This window comes from Pelophylax lessonae, assembly GCF_965119305.1.
Source record: "Pelophylax lessonae genome assembly, chromosome: 5".
Taxonomy (NCBI): Eukaryota; Metazoa; Chordata; class Amphibia; order Anura; family Ranidae; genus Pelophylax; species Pelophylax lessonae.
Genome location: NC_138772.1, coordinates 53555657 through 53569496, shown reverse-complemented (window position 1 = coordinate 53569496; position 13840 = coordinate 53555657). Strand labels below are relative to the sequence as shown.

The 13840-nt window shown below is 40.8% G+C and overlaps 1 protein-coding gene across 1 annotated transcript in view; it reads left to right on the top strand.

The window, feature by feature from the left end:
- Positions 1 to 266: 266 nt before the first annotated feature.
- HEPACAM2 (HEPACAM family member 2) overlaps positions 267 to 13840 on the top strand; it is a gene marked incomplete at its 3' end in the record, with an annotated part of 163726 nt that continues 150152 nt past the window's right edge. The window contains exon 1 of the mRNA XM_082257810.1: positions 267 to 638. Coding sequence (XP_082113936.1) covers positions 578 to 638 — 61 coding nt within the window. The 5' untranslated portion in view covers positions 267 to 577. The remainder of the gene's footprint in view (positions 639 to 13840) is intronic.

Below are 13840 nucleotides of genomic sequence, written 5' to 3'. Positions count from 1 at the left end.
CTGTGACTGAAAAAGTTCTGGAGATACTTTGGGGCATTTGTTGTGCGTAGGGCGCGACGCACGTTACCGCGCGAAACAAGTGCGAGAGGGAGCGCGCATTCCTGCTACGCTCGGGTGTGAATGGGGCATTACGATGGGCATTGGGGCGAAGAAAGAACCAGCAGCAGGTGTTTAGCAAATCATTAATAAGCAATGCCCCAAAGTGCTCGCCGTTCATTTACACTGACGACAAAGCAGCGCCGTTGTGATAAGCGGCGAGGAATCACAACTATTCATGTGGAAAGCCTGCCAGGCTGAGTCTAAGCAACCCCCGGTGGCTGTGGGCTGGTTTCATCCAGGGAGTCTGCCTGGAACAAATAATAGTCCCCATTAGCCGGCCCGACCAGTGCATGGTAAACAGTCATTTAGCAGGTGTTCCTTCCCCTATAGTCTCTGTATGCACATTCAAATCACCCCAGGGAAGAGGCAGGCTGGAGGCTGTCAGCTCTCTGCTGATTTGCCTGGCAAATCCTTCAGCAGCAGCTGCTGTCGTCTCCAGGAGTCACTCAGGAGCTGAAGTCACAGACAGGATGCTTCTATGGAGCGCCTCTCTTGCACACGCCACTTTCTGAAGTGCTGCATCTACATCCTCGTATCAGGTAAGTCCCTTTAAATTCCATTTTTAACCCTCGCTTCTAACCGTGCAACCATGATGTGCAGTCACCCAGAGCAACCGCATGTCAGTGTGCTGCAGACGGGTCGGTTAGGAAAAAGGTTGCTACGGATTACTGCACTCTGCACATAGTCTGAGCTGTGTGAGCGAAATCTCCCCAATTTCCAGGGACCACTCCGGATTTTTTTTTTAAAGGAGTTTGTATGGATATTATATTCACCGACATTATGTGTGATGTGTGTTACATTTTCCACCCCAATTTCCAGGGACCACTCAGGATTTTTTTTTAAAGGAGTTTGTATAATTTTTTTTAGGGAGTTTTTTTTTATATATAATAAAAAGATGTAAAGCTCGGAGATTTTCTTTCTTTTTTTTTTTTTTAAGGAGTTTGTATAGGTTTTATATTTACCGACATTATGTGTGACCTGTGTTACATTTTCCTCCCGAATTTCCAGGGACCGCTCCGGATTTTTTTTAAAGGAGTTTGTATCATTTTTTTAGGGAGTTTGTTTTTATATATAATAAAAAGATGTAAAGCTCGGAGATTTTCTTTCCTTTTTTTTTTTTTTTTTTAAGGAGTTTGTATGGGTTTTATATTCACCAACATTATGTGTGACCTGTGTTACATTTTCCACCCCAATTTCCAGGGACCACTCTGGATTTTGCAAAGTTGTACCTAGAAGTTTTAGTCCCAGCAAATGCTGGAAATTATTTTGCTGACAGAGTTGTGATCAATTCCTTCCTTTTCCACATGTGTGACGTTAGCTGCTATGACCAATTTTAATAATTATTGATTTTTTTTTAGAAAGTAAAACATTCATTTTTTTAGGGAGTATTTTTTTTATATATTAAGAAGATGTAAGGTGCGGACAGCGTTGTGATCAATTCTTTCCTTTTCCAAATGTGTGACCTGTGTGATGTTTGCTGCTATGACCAATTTTAATAATTATTGATTTTTTTTAGAAAGTAAAACATTCATTTTTTTTAGGAAGTATTTTTTTTTATATATATTAAAAAGATGTAAAGCTCAGAGATTTTCTTTCTTTTTTTTTAAGGAGTTTGTATGGGTATTATATTCACCGACATTATGTGTGACCTGTGTTACATTTTCCACCCCAATTTCCAGGGACCGATCTGGATTTTGCAAAGTTGTACCTAGAATTTTTTAGTCTCAGCAAATGTTGGAAATTACTTTGCGGACAGCATTGTGATCAATTCCTTCCTTTTCCACATGTGTGACGTTTGCTGATATGACCAATTTTAATAATTATTGATTTTTTTAGAAAATTAAACATTCATTTGTTTAGAGAGTATTTTTTTATATGTTAAATAGATATAAGGTTGGAGATTTTCTTTTTATAAGGAGTTTGTATGAGTATTATATTCATCAACATTATGTGTGACCTGTGTTACATTTTCCACCCCAATTTCCAGGGACCACTCGGGATTTTGCAAAGTTGTACCTAGAATTTTTTAGTCTCAGCAAATGTTGGAAATTACTTTGCTGACAGCATTGTGATCAATTCCTTCCTTTTCCACATGTGTGACGTTAGCTGCTATGACCTATTTTAATAATTATTGATTTTTTTTTAGAAAGTAAAACATTCATTTTTTTAGGGAGTATTTTTTTTATATATTAAGAAGATGTAAGGTGCGGACAGCGTTGTGATCAATTCTTTCCTTTTCCACATGTGTGACCTATGTGATGTTTGCGGCTATGACCAATTTTAATAATTTTTGATTTTTTTTAGAAAGTACATTTTTATTTTTTATTTTTTAAATATTGAAAAGATGTAAAGCTCAGAGATTTTCCTTTTTTTTTTTTAAGGTGTTTGTATGGGTATTATATTCATCGACATTATGTGTGACTTATGTTACATTTTCCACCCCAATTTCCAGGGACCGCTCTGGATTTTGAAGTTGGACCTAGAATTTTTAGTCCCAGAAAATGTTCAAAATACTTTGCAGACAGCGTTGTGATACATTCCTTCCTTTTCCACTTGTGTGACCTGTGTGACATTTGCTGCTATGACCAATTTTAATAATTATTGATTTTTTTTGTAAGTAAAACATTCATTTTTTTTAGAGAGTTTTTTTTTTTTTTATATTAAAATAATGTAAGGTTCAGAAGATTACCTGGATAACTATTGTCCTTATTTTGACATATTCTTATGCTACACTGTGATAACCTGAGTTTCTGATTTCAATGTTACCAATATTTCTATTTTTTGTATTTAATATTTTCAATAAAAGTATTGGAAACCTAATTTGATGTAAGATTCAGAGATTTTTAAGTATCCTATTCTCTTTTCTTTGGTTTTTAAGAAATATGTATAGGTGTTACCTGTGTTACGTTTACCTCCACAACTTCTTTTAAACATCCATTGTTTTTTTTTTTTAGAGAGGAAAATCATTTTTATAATACTAAATATATGTGGGGATCAAAGGTTTGCTTTCCACTGTCTTTTAGGGGGTTCAATGAATACTGTATGTATAGGTTTGGTTTTACAATTATTAAAAAAAAAATATATATATATATATATATATATATATATATATATATATATATATATATATATTGGAAAAAAAAATATATATATATATATATGTATATATATATATATATATATATATATTTTTTTTTTTTTGTTTTTTTTTAAGCTGAAACAGCTATTTTTATATAGCGCTTGATAATGTAAGGAAACAAAGTGGTCCTCTAGTAAAATATGGAATTGAATTGACCAAGATCTAGCAACAGAGACTATGGAAATATTTTTAAATGCTGAAAATGTGTGGATTGTTGGAAGCCATGGAGTTACCAGTCTTGTTAGGCAGTAGTGTATATTTATATTGAGAAGTTTATATTTGTATTGAGAAGTTGTAAAAGTCCTGATTTCCAGGGACAGTGTTAGATTTCGAAATATTGTAGCTGGATTTTTTTTGTTTGAGATTACTTTGTAGACAGGGATGTAAAAAAAACCTTCCTTTTCCAAAATAAATTTGCTTTTCACTATTTTATTCTACTTTCTTTGGGGGGGTATGTATGAAAAAATATGGAATAGAATTGGCCAAGATCTTACTAGCAACAGATTCAATGGAAATACTTTTAAATGCTAAAAATTTGTGGATTGTTGGAAACCATGGAGATACAAGTCCTGAACACCAGTTTATATTTATAGTTGACATTTGACAGTTGGGAGTTGGCATTCATTGATAATGATATACGTGATAGTATAAGGAAATTAAGCGGTCTGCTGTTAAAACATGAAAGAGAATTGGCCAAGATCTGGCTAGCAGCAATAGGGCTCCTGATGTAAGGTCCCTTGTAGGGATGCGTTCAGGCATGTTCAGACACGCGTAGTACCAAGGCTGGAATGATGGGTAAGACAATGGTATTATGGTCTTGCTTTACTGGGTCCTCGGTTCAGCCCCCACCAAGGACAAGACATTTTATGCATGAAGTTTTTCAGTTCTACTTTCATTTGTGAGGTTTCCTCCAAATAAGCCCAATAAGTAAATGTCCCATTATTCCAGGGACAGCATTTGAGTTTGGAAAGTTGTACCTGGAATGATTTTCTCTTTGGAAAAATCTGAGATAATTTTGCACACAGTGGCATAATAAAAACCTTCCTTTTTCCAAAACAGGTTTGCTTTTCTCTATCTTATGAGCATGTGAAACAGCTATTTTATATAACACTTTAGGCTCCGTTCACATTTCAGCGTAGCGATCGCGGGCAGAATCACCGCGATTCTGCCCGCAATCCAGAAATCATTGCAAATCACGGGACGCCTGTGCGTTGGCCGTGATTTGCAATAGCACCCCAAACGCTGTGCGATGTTGCCGCGATTTCCGCCTGCAGAATCGCGGTACCATCACGCAAAAAAAATTGCGGGACGCATAATGCCCCAAAGAAGCTCTTGTACCTTTTTTGGGCGTCATGCGTCCCGCGATTTTTTTTGCGCGATGTTACCACGATTCGGCAGGCGGAGATCGCGGCAACATCGCACAGCGTTTGGGGTGCTATTGCAAATCACGGGCAACACACAGGCATCCCGCGATTTGCAATGATTTCCGGATCGCAGGCAGAATCGCGGTGATTCTGCCCGCGATCGCTACGCTGACATGTGAATGTAGCCTTATAGCAGCCTTTCCCAACCTTTTCAACACAGAGGAACCCTTGAGAAAACGTTCTGGTCTTAGGGAACCCCTGCTAAAAATGACTATGTCTACAAGTCATGATACATTAGTGTGATGGTCAGTGGGAAGGAAGCTCCTTACACTTGTGGTCATTGAGAAAAGTTACCCCCCTTACTGACAGCTAAAAAGATTAATGGTGTCAGTGGGAACTTACCTGAGAGGCAAGAAATGCTCATGGAACCCCTAGCTACCTCTGGAGGAACCCTAGGGTAGGGGTGTCAAACTCAATTTCATCAAAGGGCCGCATAAGCACTATGATTGCCCTTAAAGGGCCAGTTGGATCTGGGGTGCGCTACATACACAGTGAACAGTTCAGGAGTGCATTATGTAAAGAGTGCAGGGTTTAGGGGTGCACTATGCACAGCGTGCAACCCAATCCCCCAAAGCTTTTTCGCATTTCTCTCTGCTACCTGGCCTGGCTCTAGTACCTCCCTGTGTAGGCGGCTCTGCTCACCTTGCAAAGAGGTTGCTCTTTCACTCAGATTCTCAAGATTTGTCCCTGTCATGAGTGTGTGCTGGGATCTGTTACTTCCGGGAGCCATTGTGCTTAAAAAGTGACAGCAGGGAGAGGAGGGCCAGAGCTGGAGGTGGTGGAATGGAGTTCTACCATGTTCTGGCTGCAAAATAGGGTGCAAGGGCCACTTGACAAGGCCTGGAGGGCCAGATTCGGCCTGCGGGCCTTGTGTTTGACATGTGTGCCCTAGGGTTTCATGGAGCCCTGGTTGAGGAACCCTGCTTTATAGTGTATAGAAACAAAATGGTCTTCTGATAAAATATGCAATTTAATTAACCAAGATCTAAAAAACAGTGTCTATGGAAATATTTTAGAGCTTGTGGATTGTTGGAAACCATCGAGACAGAAGGATCATGGAGATACGTGGACCATGGAAATACTCAGAACATGGAGTTACGAGTCCTCAATGCCAGCTTAGGGAATATTTGTATAGAGGTGGTACTTTTTTGGCCTACATTAATAAGGCTCTTTATAAGAAGTAATTAGGCTAGAATGACAGCTAAGACAATAGCACTGTGGTCTTGCCGTACTGGGTCCTCAGTCCAATCCCCAACGAGGGCAGGACATTCTCTGCATGTAGTGGGTTCTGCTTGCATTTGCAAGGTTTTCTCCAAAGGCTAACAATATACATGTAGGGACAGTAGCTTCCACCTATACCTTGCCCCATTGTATGTCAGGGGCTCCTAGCTGTAAGCTCCTTCAGCCTCATGGACTAATGTAAACAGTTCAATGTTCTATATAAACTGCTGCCTGTGAGAGAAACACCAATGCTATATGAAGATAATTAGGAAATGTGGAAGCGTGAGCTCCAGCATGATCTCCCTGATTATAATTAGGTTTTGAATATAAATTAAGCAGCATGTTTGCTTCTAGAACAGAGAACTTGGCTCACTTCCAGTGTGGAACTACAGTCCCAGCACTTCCCCACATCATTTAAAGCACAGTTCTAACTAGATGGCATTCATCAGGATGGAAGTTCATCCACATACAGATTTTTATATTTGAACAGCAATATTTTATTGTTAGCAGCTGTGGAACTTCCACAAACCACAGGGCACAAGTCAAGGAGGCGGGGGGGGGGGGTTCAGCTGATTTAACTAATAAGGATATTGTCCCTGTGGAACTACAATTGTCAGCACTCCTCTGCATCATTAAAGACACAGTTAGGTAGTAGACGTTCATCCACATACTGGTTTATACAGGTAAACAGCAATGTTTTATTTATTAGCAGCTGTGGAACCACAATACCCAGCAGCACACAAGTGAATGGATAGTTCTTTATTGGCATTGAAATTTGGGGTGCAATTGATTAAAAAAATTGAAAAATTTAAACTAAGAAGGCAAAGTTTATCATTTATATGTATTATTATTTATTATCATTGCAAGTTGGTAATTAGATAGTAAATAATACTTTGCCAAACATTGCAAATTTTATACCCATTGGAGGAGTCCCAGCATTTGCCAAATATTGCAAATTTTATACCCATTGGAAGAGTCCCAGCATTTGCCAAATATTGCAAATTTTATACCCATTGGAGAAGTCCCAGCATTTGCCGAATATTGCAAATTTTATACCCATTGGAAGAGTCCCAGCATTTGCCGAATATTGCAAATTTTATACCCATTGGAAGAGTCCCAGCATTTGCCAAATATTGCAAATTTTATACCCATTGGAAGAGTCCCAGCATTTGCCAAAAATTGCAAATTTTATACCCATTGGAGAAGTCCCAGCATTTGCCAAATATTGCAAATTTTATACCCATGATTTGAGGAGTCCCAGCATTTGCCAAATATTACCAATTTTATACCCATGATTTGAGGAGTCCCAGCATTTGCCAAATATTACCAATTTTATACCCATTGAAGGTTGTCCACTGTAAAAGTGATCAAGCTGCTGTGTAGCCTCTCTGATAAGTTTTTCATTGGAGGGAATCAGCTGCTAGTAATATGAAAAAAATATAAAGAATGCTACAATAAAATATGGCAGAATACAATGGCACTTTAAGTTCCTCAACTTCAGTTGCCAGCATTTTCTAAGCATTGCCAATAATATGCCCATTGGAGGAGTCCCAGCATTTGCCAAACATTGCCAATTTTTATAAGCATTGTAGGCGTCCCAATATTTTCCAAATATTGCCAATTTTATACATTGGAGGATTCCCAGCATTTGACAAACATTGCTAGTATTATACCCCTTACCGGAATCCCAGCATTTGCCAAATATTACCAATTTTAAAACTTATTGGAGGATTCCCAGCATTTGCCAAACATTGCCAATGTTATACCCATTGGATGGGTCCCAGCATTTGCCAAATATTTCCAATTGTATACCCATTGGAGGATTCCCAGCATTTGCCAAACATTGCCAATATTATATGCATTGGCAGAGTCTGAGCATTTATAACACACATAGCCCAGTGGTGATCAGCTATTTTGGGTACAATTGCTGTCGTGTATATTTGGATTTTCTATTCTCCAATGAGAAGTCCTGGACTCGCATAACATTTGCCATATTTATACCAGAGTCAGCGTTAAGTCGTTAACATTAGTTGGCACAGATGGCTTTGAGACATCTGCCTTTTTACAGTTTTACCAATGATTCACTAAGTGCTATGGAGTCCTGCCGTGCTCAGTGCAGTCATACATGACGTATAGTCACTTCACCACACCGCAATTTACAACTGAAGCCTACATTTCTCATTTGCTGTCATTCGGTATATAAGCCAATGCCAGTGATAATTCCCTAGAACAGCGAAGGTGATTTTGAGATACAAACCCTGTACAGCATCTGATCAAACCGATCTCCATTTGATCAGATGCTTTGGAGGCCAGAGGAGAAATCTGGGGTCTAAAAGATCCTGAATCTCTCCATAAAGAGGACCTGTCACGGCTCAGGCTATCACAGGGGTTGTTGCTTACCCCTTGTGATAGCAATAAAGCTGCTCAAAAAAAGAATTAAAGGTACAGTGTAATAATACATAAAAAAAAAATAAAAAAAAAAATAATAATAATGAAATACATTTTTTTTAAGCACCCCCTTCCCCCTGTGTGCATGCCCAAACAGCAATCGCACCACAAGTGAGGTATCACAGCGAGCGTCAGAGCGAGAGCAATAATTCTCACCCCAGACAGACCTCCTGTGTAACTCTAAATTAGCAACCTGTAAAAGCTTTAAAAGTGTCACTTATGGAGATTTTTAGCTTTCATAGTTTTGCCGTTCCATAGGCGTATGCACTTTTGAACTTTGACACGCACTACAGTCCATTAAACATGGTTTCCTACGGGACATGTTCACATATATGCTTTTTTTCAGCCGCTGCGTTTTCGGAAAGGGTCAGGGACTTTTTTCAAAAGCAAGACGGCGCATTATTGGTTCAAAAGATTTCAGTGGAGAAGCTGCAGAAAATCATGTACTGTGATTTTGGGGCAATTTGCATTTTCCATCCAACAACAAATTGGCCAAAATTGCTTTAAAAAAGCATAAAAAATGTACAACGCAAAACACTTGAAAAATGCGTAAAAAAATGGTGCAAAAATGCAAAAACTGCACTGCAAAAATGGATCAAAAGCAAACGGCATAGGTGTGAACCAAGACTTACTCGGCATAACATCATTTTTTTTTTCCCCCCCAAAAAAATTGGGTATTGTTTTTTGTTTGCGTGCACTAGAATTCATAAACAAAGTGTATTTTTTCCTGAAAACTTGCGTTTTTATAAACTGCTGCGCAAATATCATGCAACACATTTTTTTCCCCAAGGCCTCTGCTTAAAAATTATATATATATAATGTTTGGGGGTTCTAAGTAATTTTCTAGCATGTCAGAATTGGCTGGGAGGGGGGGGGGGTGTGAAGTGGTTAAAGAGTAAGTCCATCCAAAGGTTTTAGTTACAAGTGGAGCCTGGTGGGTTGAATCAGCCTGTTTTTTTTTAGGTTCCTTTCACATGGGCTTTCCACCCGGCGGACTCCGTTTTGCTCAGCGGGGATCGATCCACCGATTCCCGCTGAGCAGGCGGGTGACAGGTCGATATCCGCTTACTTTGCAGAGACAGACCTGTCAGTACCCCGCTCTCCACTATGGGAGATCGGATGAAAATTATCCTATCCGATCCGATCCTCCAGATGGATGCAAGATAGGGTTTCCATCCATCTGGATTTCACAGACAGGATCGGATCGGATAGCAGCGGGTGTCAGCGGAGATGTCACCTCTGACATCCGCTGCCCCATAGAGGTGAATGGAGCATCCGATCAGGTCCGCCTGAAAAACTGACAAACAGACCTGATCAGAAAGCCCGTGTGAAAGGGGCCCATGTCTTGGTTACTCCAACAGTGACCTCTCCTGATGTGGCTCTATTCCTGTCCACCTGGAAAGTTATTAGCAAGGATGGCGGGCTCTCCTAATGGGCACAACAGCAGGTACGCAGACCCAGTGCATCAAGAGAGTCCCCAAGAGAATCTGCCAAGAGAGGCGTATCTCTCTCTGGCCCCTACCAAAGACTGAAACATCCCCTACCAAAGCCTGGGTTCACATATATGCAAATTGGATGCTTTTTTAACCACATCCAATTTGGATAACGTGAATCGGACCGGCTTCCAATGAAGCCGGTTCACACATGTGTGGGGAGGCCGCGGTGCGGTTTCAATAGGGTCCTGTATATTTTTGGATCCAGTTCAGGTGCGATTTCAGGTAATAATTTGCACCTGAATAGCACCTGAACCGGTGAACAAAAACACCCCCGACTGCTGCACTGAAACCGTGGGCCCATATGTGTGAACCGAGCCTTACAGCCAGGTAGACGCCCATCTATTGCTTGTAACTCTTGTACACTTCATAGGGAAGGTAGCATTGCAGTAGCTTGTGTCTTCCATGAAGTCATAATGAAGGTGTTCCCAGCTGGAAAGGCAACATTGAAGCTGATAAAAATTCAGCTCTAAATACAAGAAACAAAATATATACTGCAGCTTACCAGTCCTTAGATTTGGTGGCTGAATTTGTTTTCTTTTTCCCGGTTCTCATCTCTATATTTTCACTTGGTAGTCCTACCAGTAACACACTTCCTGTTTTAGGGTGACAACACTCCCTGCACTGTATCTATGGAGAAGCAGTGTTGCCATTTTTGGCCAGGAACAGTGTAAGGACTACAGAACACCTCCTCCTCATATCCATAACAGGGTGGAATTGTACTGTGGTCAGCAGAGAGAACTGGGCAGGACTGATAACATTGATAACAGTCAGTTAAAGAGGAAGTAAACCCTCCTCTGCAACTTGTACCTATAGGTAAGCCTATATTAAGGCTTACCTATAGGTAGTGTAAATATCTCCTAAACATGTACCGTTTAGGAGATATTTACTTTGTATGCAGCCAGGGACATCACTGGCGCATGCGCTCTGAAGGAACGGCCGCTCATGCCGTTCCTTCAGAGCCCCGTGCCGTTGCCGTCAGCTCCCGCCACATGCGCGGGAGTGACGTCATCGCGGCTCCAGCCAATCAGATGGCCGGATGCCGCAAACCCGGAAGAAGGGCGACACAACATCAACATGTCAATCATGAGAGAGGTGAGCGGTGAGCGGTCGGCACTTCGGGGCTTCGTTCTTAGGTAAGTATTTTATAATGGGCTAGTATGTGATGCATACTAGCTCATTATGTGTTTTTCTTTCAGGTGTTTGTTTTTATGTTTTTTTTTAATTCGGAGGTTTACAACCTCTTTAAGGCTGACGCACATGAAGTTATTAACAGACAATATGTCTGAAAGAATCAACAGGTATTTTTTGCTCTTATTGAACAATACTTTGGCTCCATTCACACTTGTACGACTCCAAAGTTGCGCAGACTTTGGAGTGCAACTTTGGTGCACCTGTGATGCAACTTTGGATGGGTGCAACTTGGATACAACTTTGGCTTTGACCAGTGATAATGGACAACTATTGCACAACTGTTGCATTGTATAACATTCAGGTACGACTTTCATGCGACTTTTGAGGATTACCATTGAAGTCTACGGCCCTCAAGTTGCAAGAAAGTCGGAGCAAAGTAGTGCATGAACTACTCTGAAGTTGCAGCAACTTTAAGTCGCACATATATGAATGTAATCACCACCATCGACGTCATCCCTTCTATGAGCGCTTCAAGCCTCGCTTTCAGATCGCTCTACTGAAGGGTAGTCTTCCCGGTCAGGACTGCAGACTGACAGTGGTGCAGGGAATGGTCTAAGTGGACAGCTTTACCCCGGATGCCTGCATTCTTAGATGTGCCTCTTTTAATCATCAACCATGTAAGTTGCTAAATGTTGAACCTTCATTAAATGTAACCATATTGCTACACTTAGAGGCGCCTCTCTTCTCTTTTAACCACTTGCCGACCGCCGCCCGACTATATACGGCGGCGGTCAGCCCCTCCCAGGCAAAGTGACGTACCAGTACGTCACTAGCCTGGGAGCCAACAGGGGGCGAGTGCGCGCCGCCGGAGGCGTGCCCCGGCTCCACTCGTTCCCTAAGAAGCCCGCGCTTGTGACCCGATGTCCGCCGGTCACTCGCAATCGTCGTGTGGAGAGGGAGAAAGGCAGGCGGCTAATGTAAACAAAGCCGCCTGTCATTCTCCCCTGTGTAAAAGCACAGATCATACGATCCTGCTATGTAGGACCGTTGATCTCTGCTGTTACACACACAGCCACGTCCAATCACAGTTAGAAGCACGCCCCTAGGGACATACTTAACCCCTCCCTCTCCAATAAAGTTAACCCCTTCCCTCCCAGTGTCATTTTAACAGTAACAGTGCATATACTGTAGTAATGTCACTGGTACCCCCAAAAGTGTCAAAAATGTCAGTCAAGGGTCCGATCTGTCCGCCGCAATGTCGCAGTCCCGCAAAAAAAAATCGCAGATCGCCGCCATTACTCGTTAAAAAAAAAACAATAAAAATGACAAAAATCTTTCCCTTAGTTAGTAGAAGCAATAACTTTTGCGCAAACCAATCAAAATACGCTTTTTGCGATTTTGTAGCAGAAACAAATTGGCCTAAAATGTTAAAAAATTTTGATTTTTCAATCTTTTTGGGGGGGAATTTCATATAAAAAATGTGAAAAATATTGTTATTTTTGCAAAATTGACGCTCTTTTTTTGTTTATAGCGCATGATCAAAAAATCGCACAGGGGATCAAATACCACCAAAAGAAAGCTTTGTTTGTGGGATAAAAAGGACGTCAATTTCATTTGGGTACAGCGTCGCACGACCGCGCAATTGTCCGTTAAAGTCACGCAGTGCCTAATCGCAAAATAGGCCCTGGTCAGGAAGGGGGTAAAATCTTCCAGGGCTTAAGTGGTTAAAAACTGTAACTCTGCTGGATTTTGCTTCTTATTCACATGTGGAGGCGCCATTTGTGGATGGACATTTTATCGTTACACAACCTATCACATTGCTAAAATCTTTTTATATGGACTAAAAAACTGGACTTATGAATAAATGGTTGTGGAACAAATCCGAGTTTCCATTATTTCTTATGGGGAAATTTGCTTTGATTTAAGAGTGCATTGGATTACAAGCATGTTTCCGGAACGAATTGTGTTCACAATTCAAGGTTTTACTGTATAAGAATTGGTCAGAAAAAATATTTCGTAGTTGAAAGAGTAGAGAAACAAAAGTGCGTCCAGTCCCTATGGATTGCTGTAGCCATTCTACGAGCCCTATAATATCACAGTGCAAGCATTAATAGGTAATCAGCCCATAGATGTAAGATCCGGAGAGAGGCAGCATGGATACGTTGTGCTCAGACACTCATATTTATAGCTTGAATTATTCAGCGACCACATCTGTCATTCATATAACCGCTGACAGCAGGGAAACAATGGATGTTACCGTTTACAAATCCTTCCTTTCATGCCCTATAATAGGGACTTTGTATGTTAAGAGTCTTAAATGATTCATTAATGGACGGTGTGGTCTTTCACTATTTTTGAAAGGGAAACTTTCACCTGTAAAGCAAAATCCCTCATCTTTATCACTGGAAGGAGAAATCCCATTCTGTACTGTGTGTCTGCTTTATATATCTGACGTGTTTTTAAGAATACAGAACATGTAACATTCTTTATCTTTTAGGCCTTATATACACAGAGCTTAAAAAATGCCGCTTTTACAAGCGTTTTTATTTTAGCCTGTAAAAGCACCTCTGTGTAAGCCTATTAATCCATGCACACATAGATATTTACAGGAGTATTGACAGAGGAACATTTACAAGCAGGAAAAAATAACACCAAAGGAGCGTTCAGGAGAGAAGCTGAAGAGCCGAAAAATGCAGAGCATAAACTAGGGTGATCAGACGTACCCAGATTTAGGACACTGTCCCAGGTCCAAGTTTGTCCCCAGGTTTGTCCCCGGATTCAGGGCCGAATTAATGTAGACAGGGCATCCTATGCTGGCTGAGAAACAGTTTGGTGGCTCAGATGCAGACGCCCCCTGCTGGACGATCTCACTGCCACCCCTG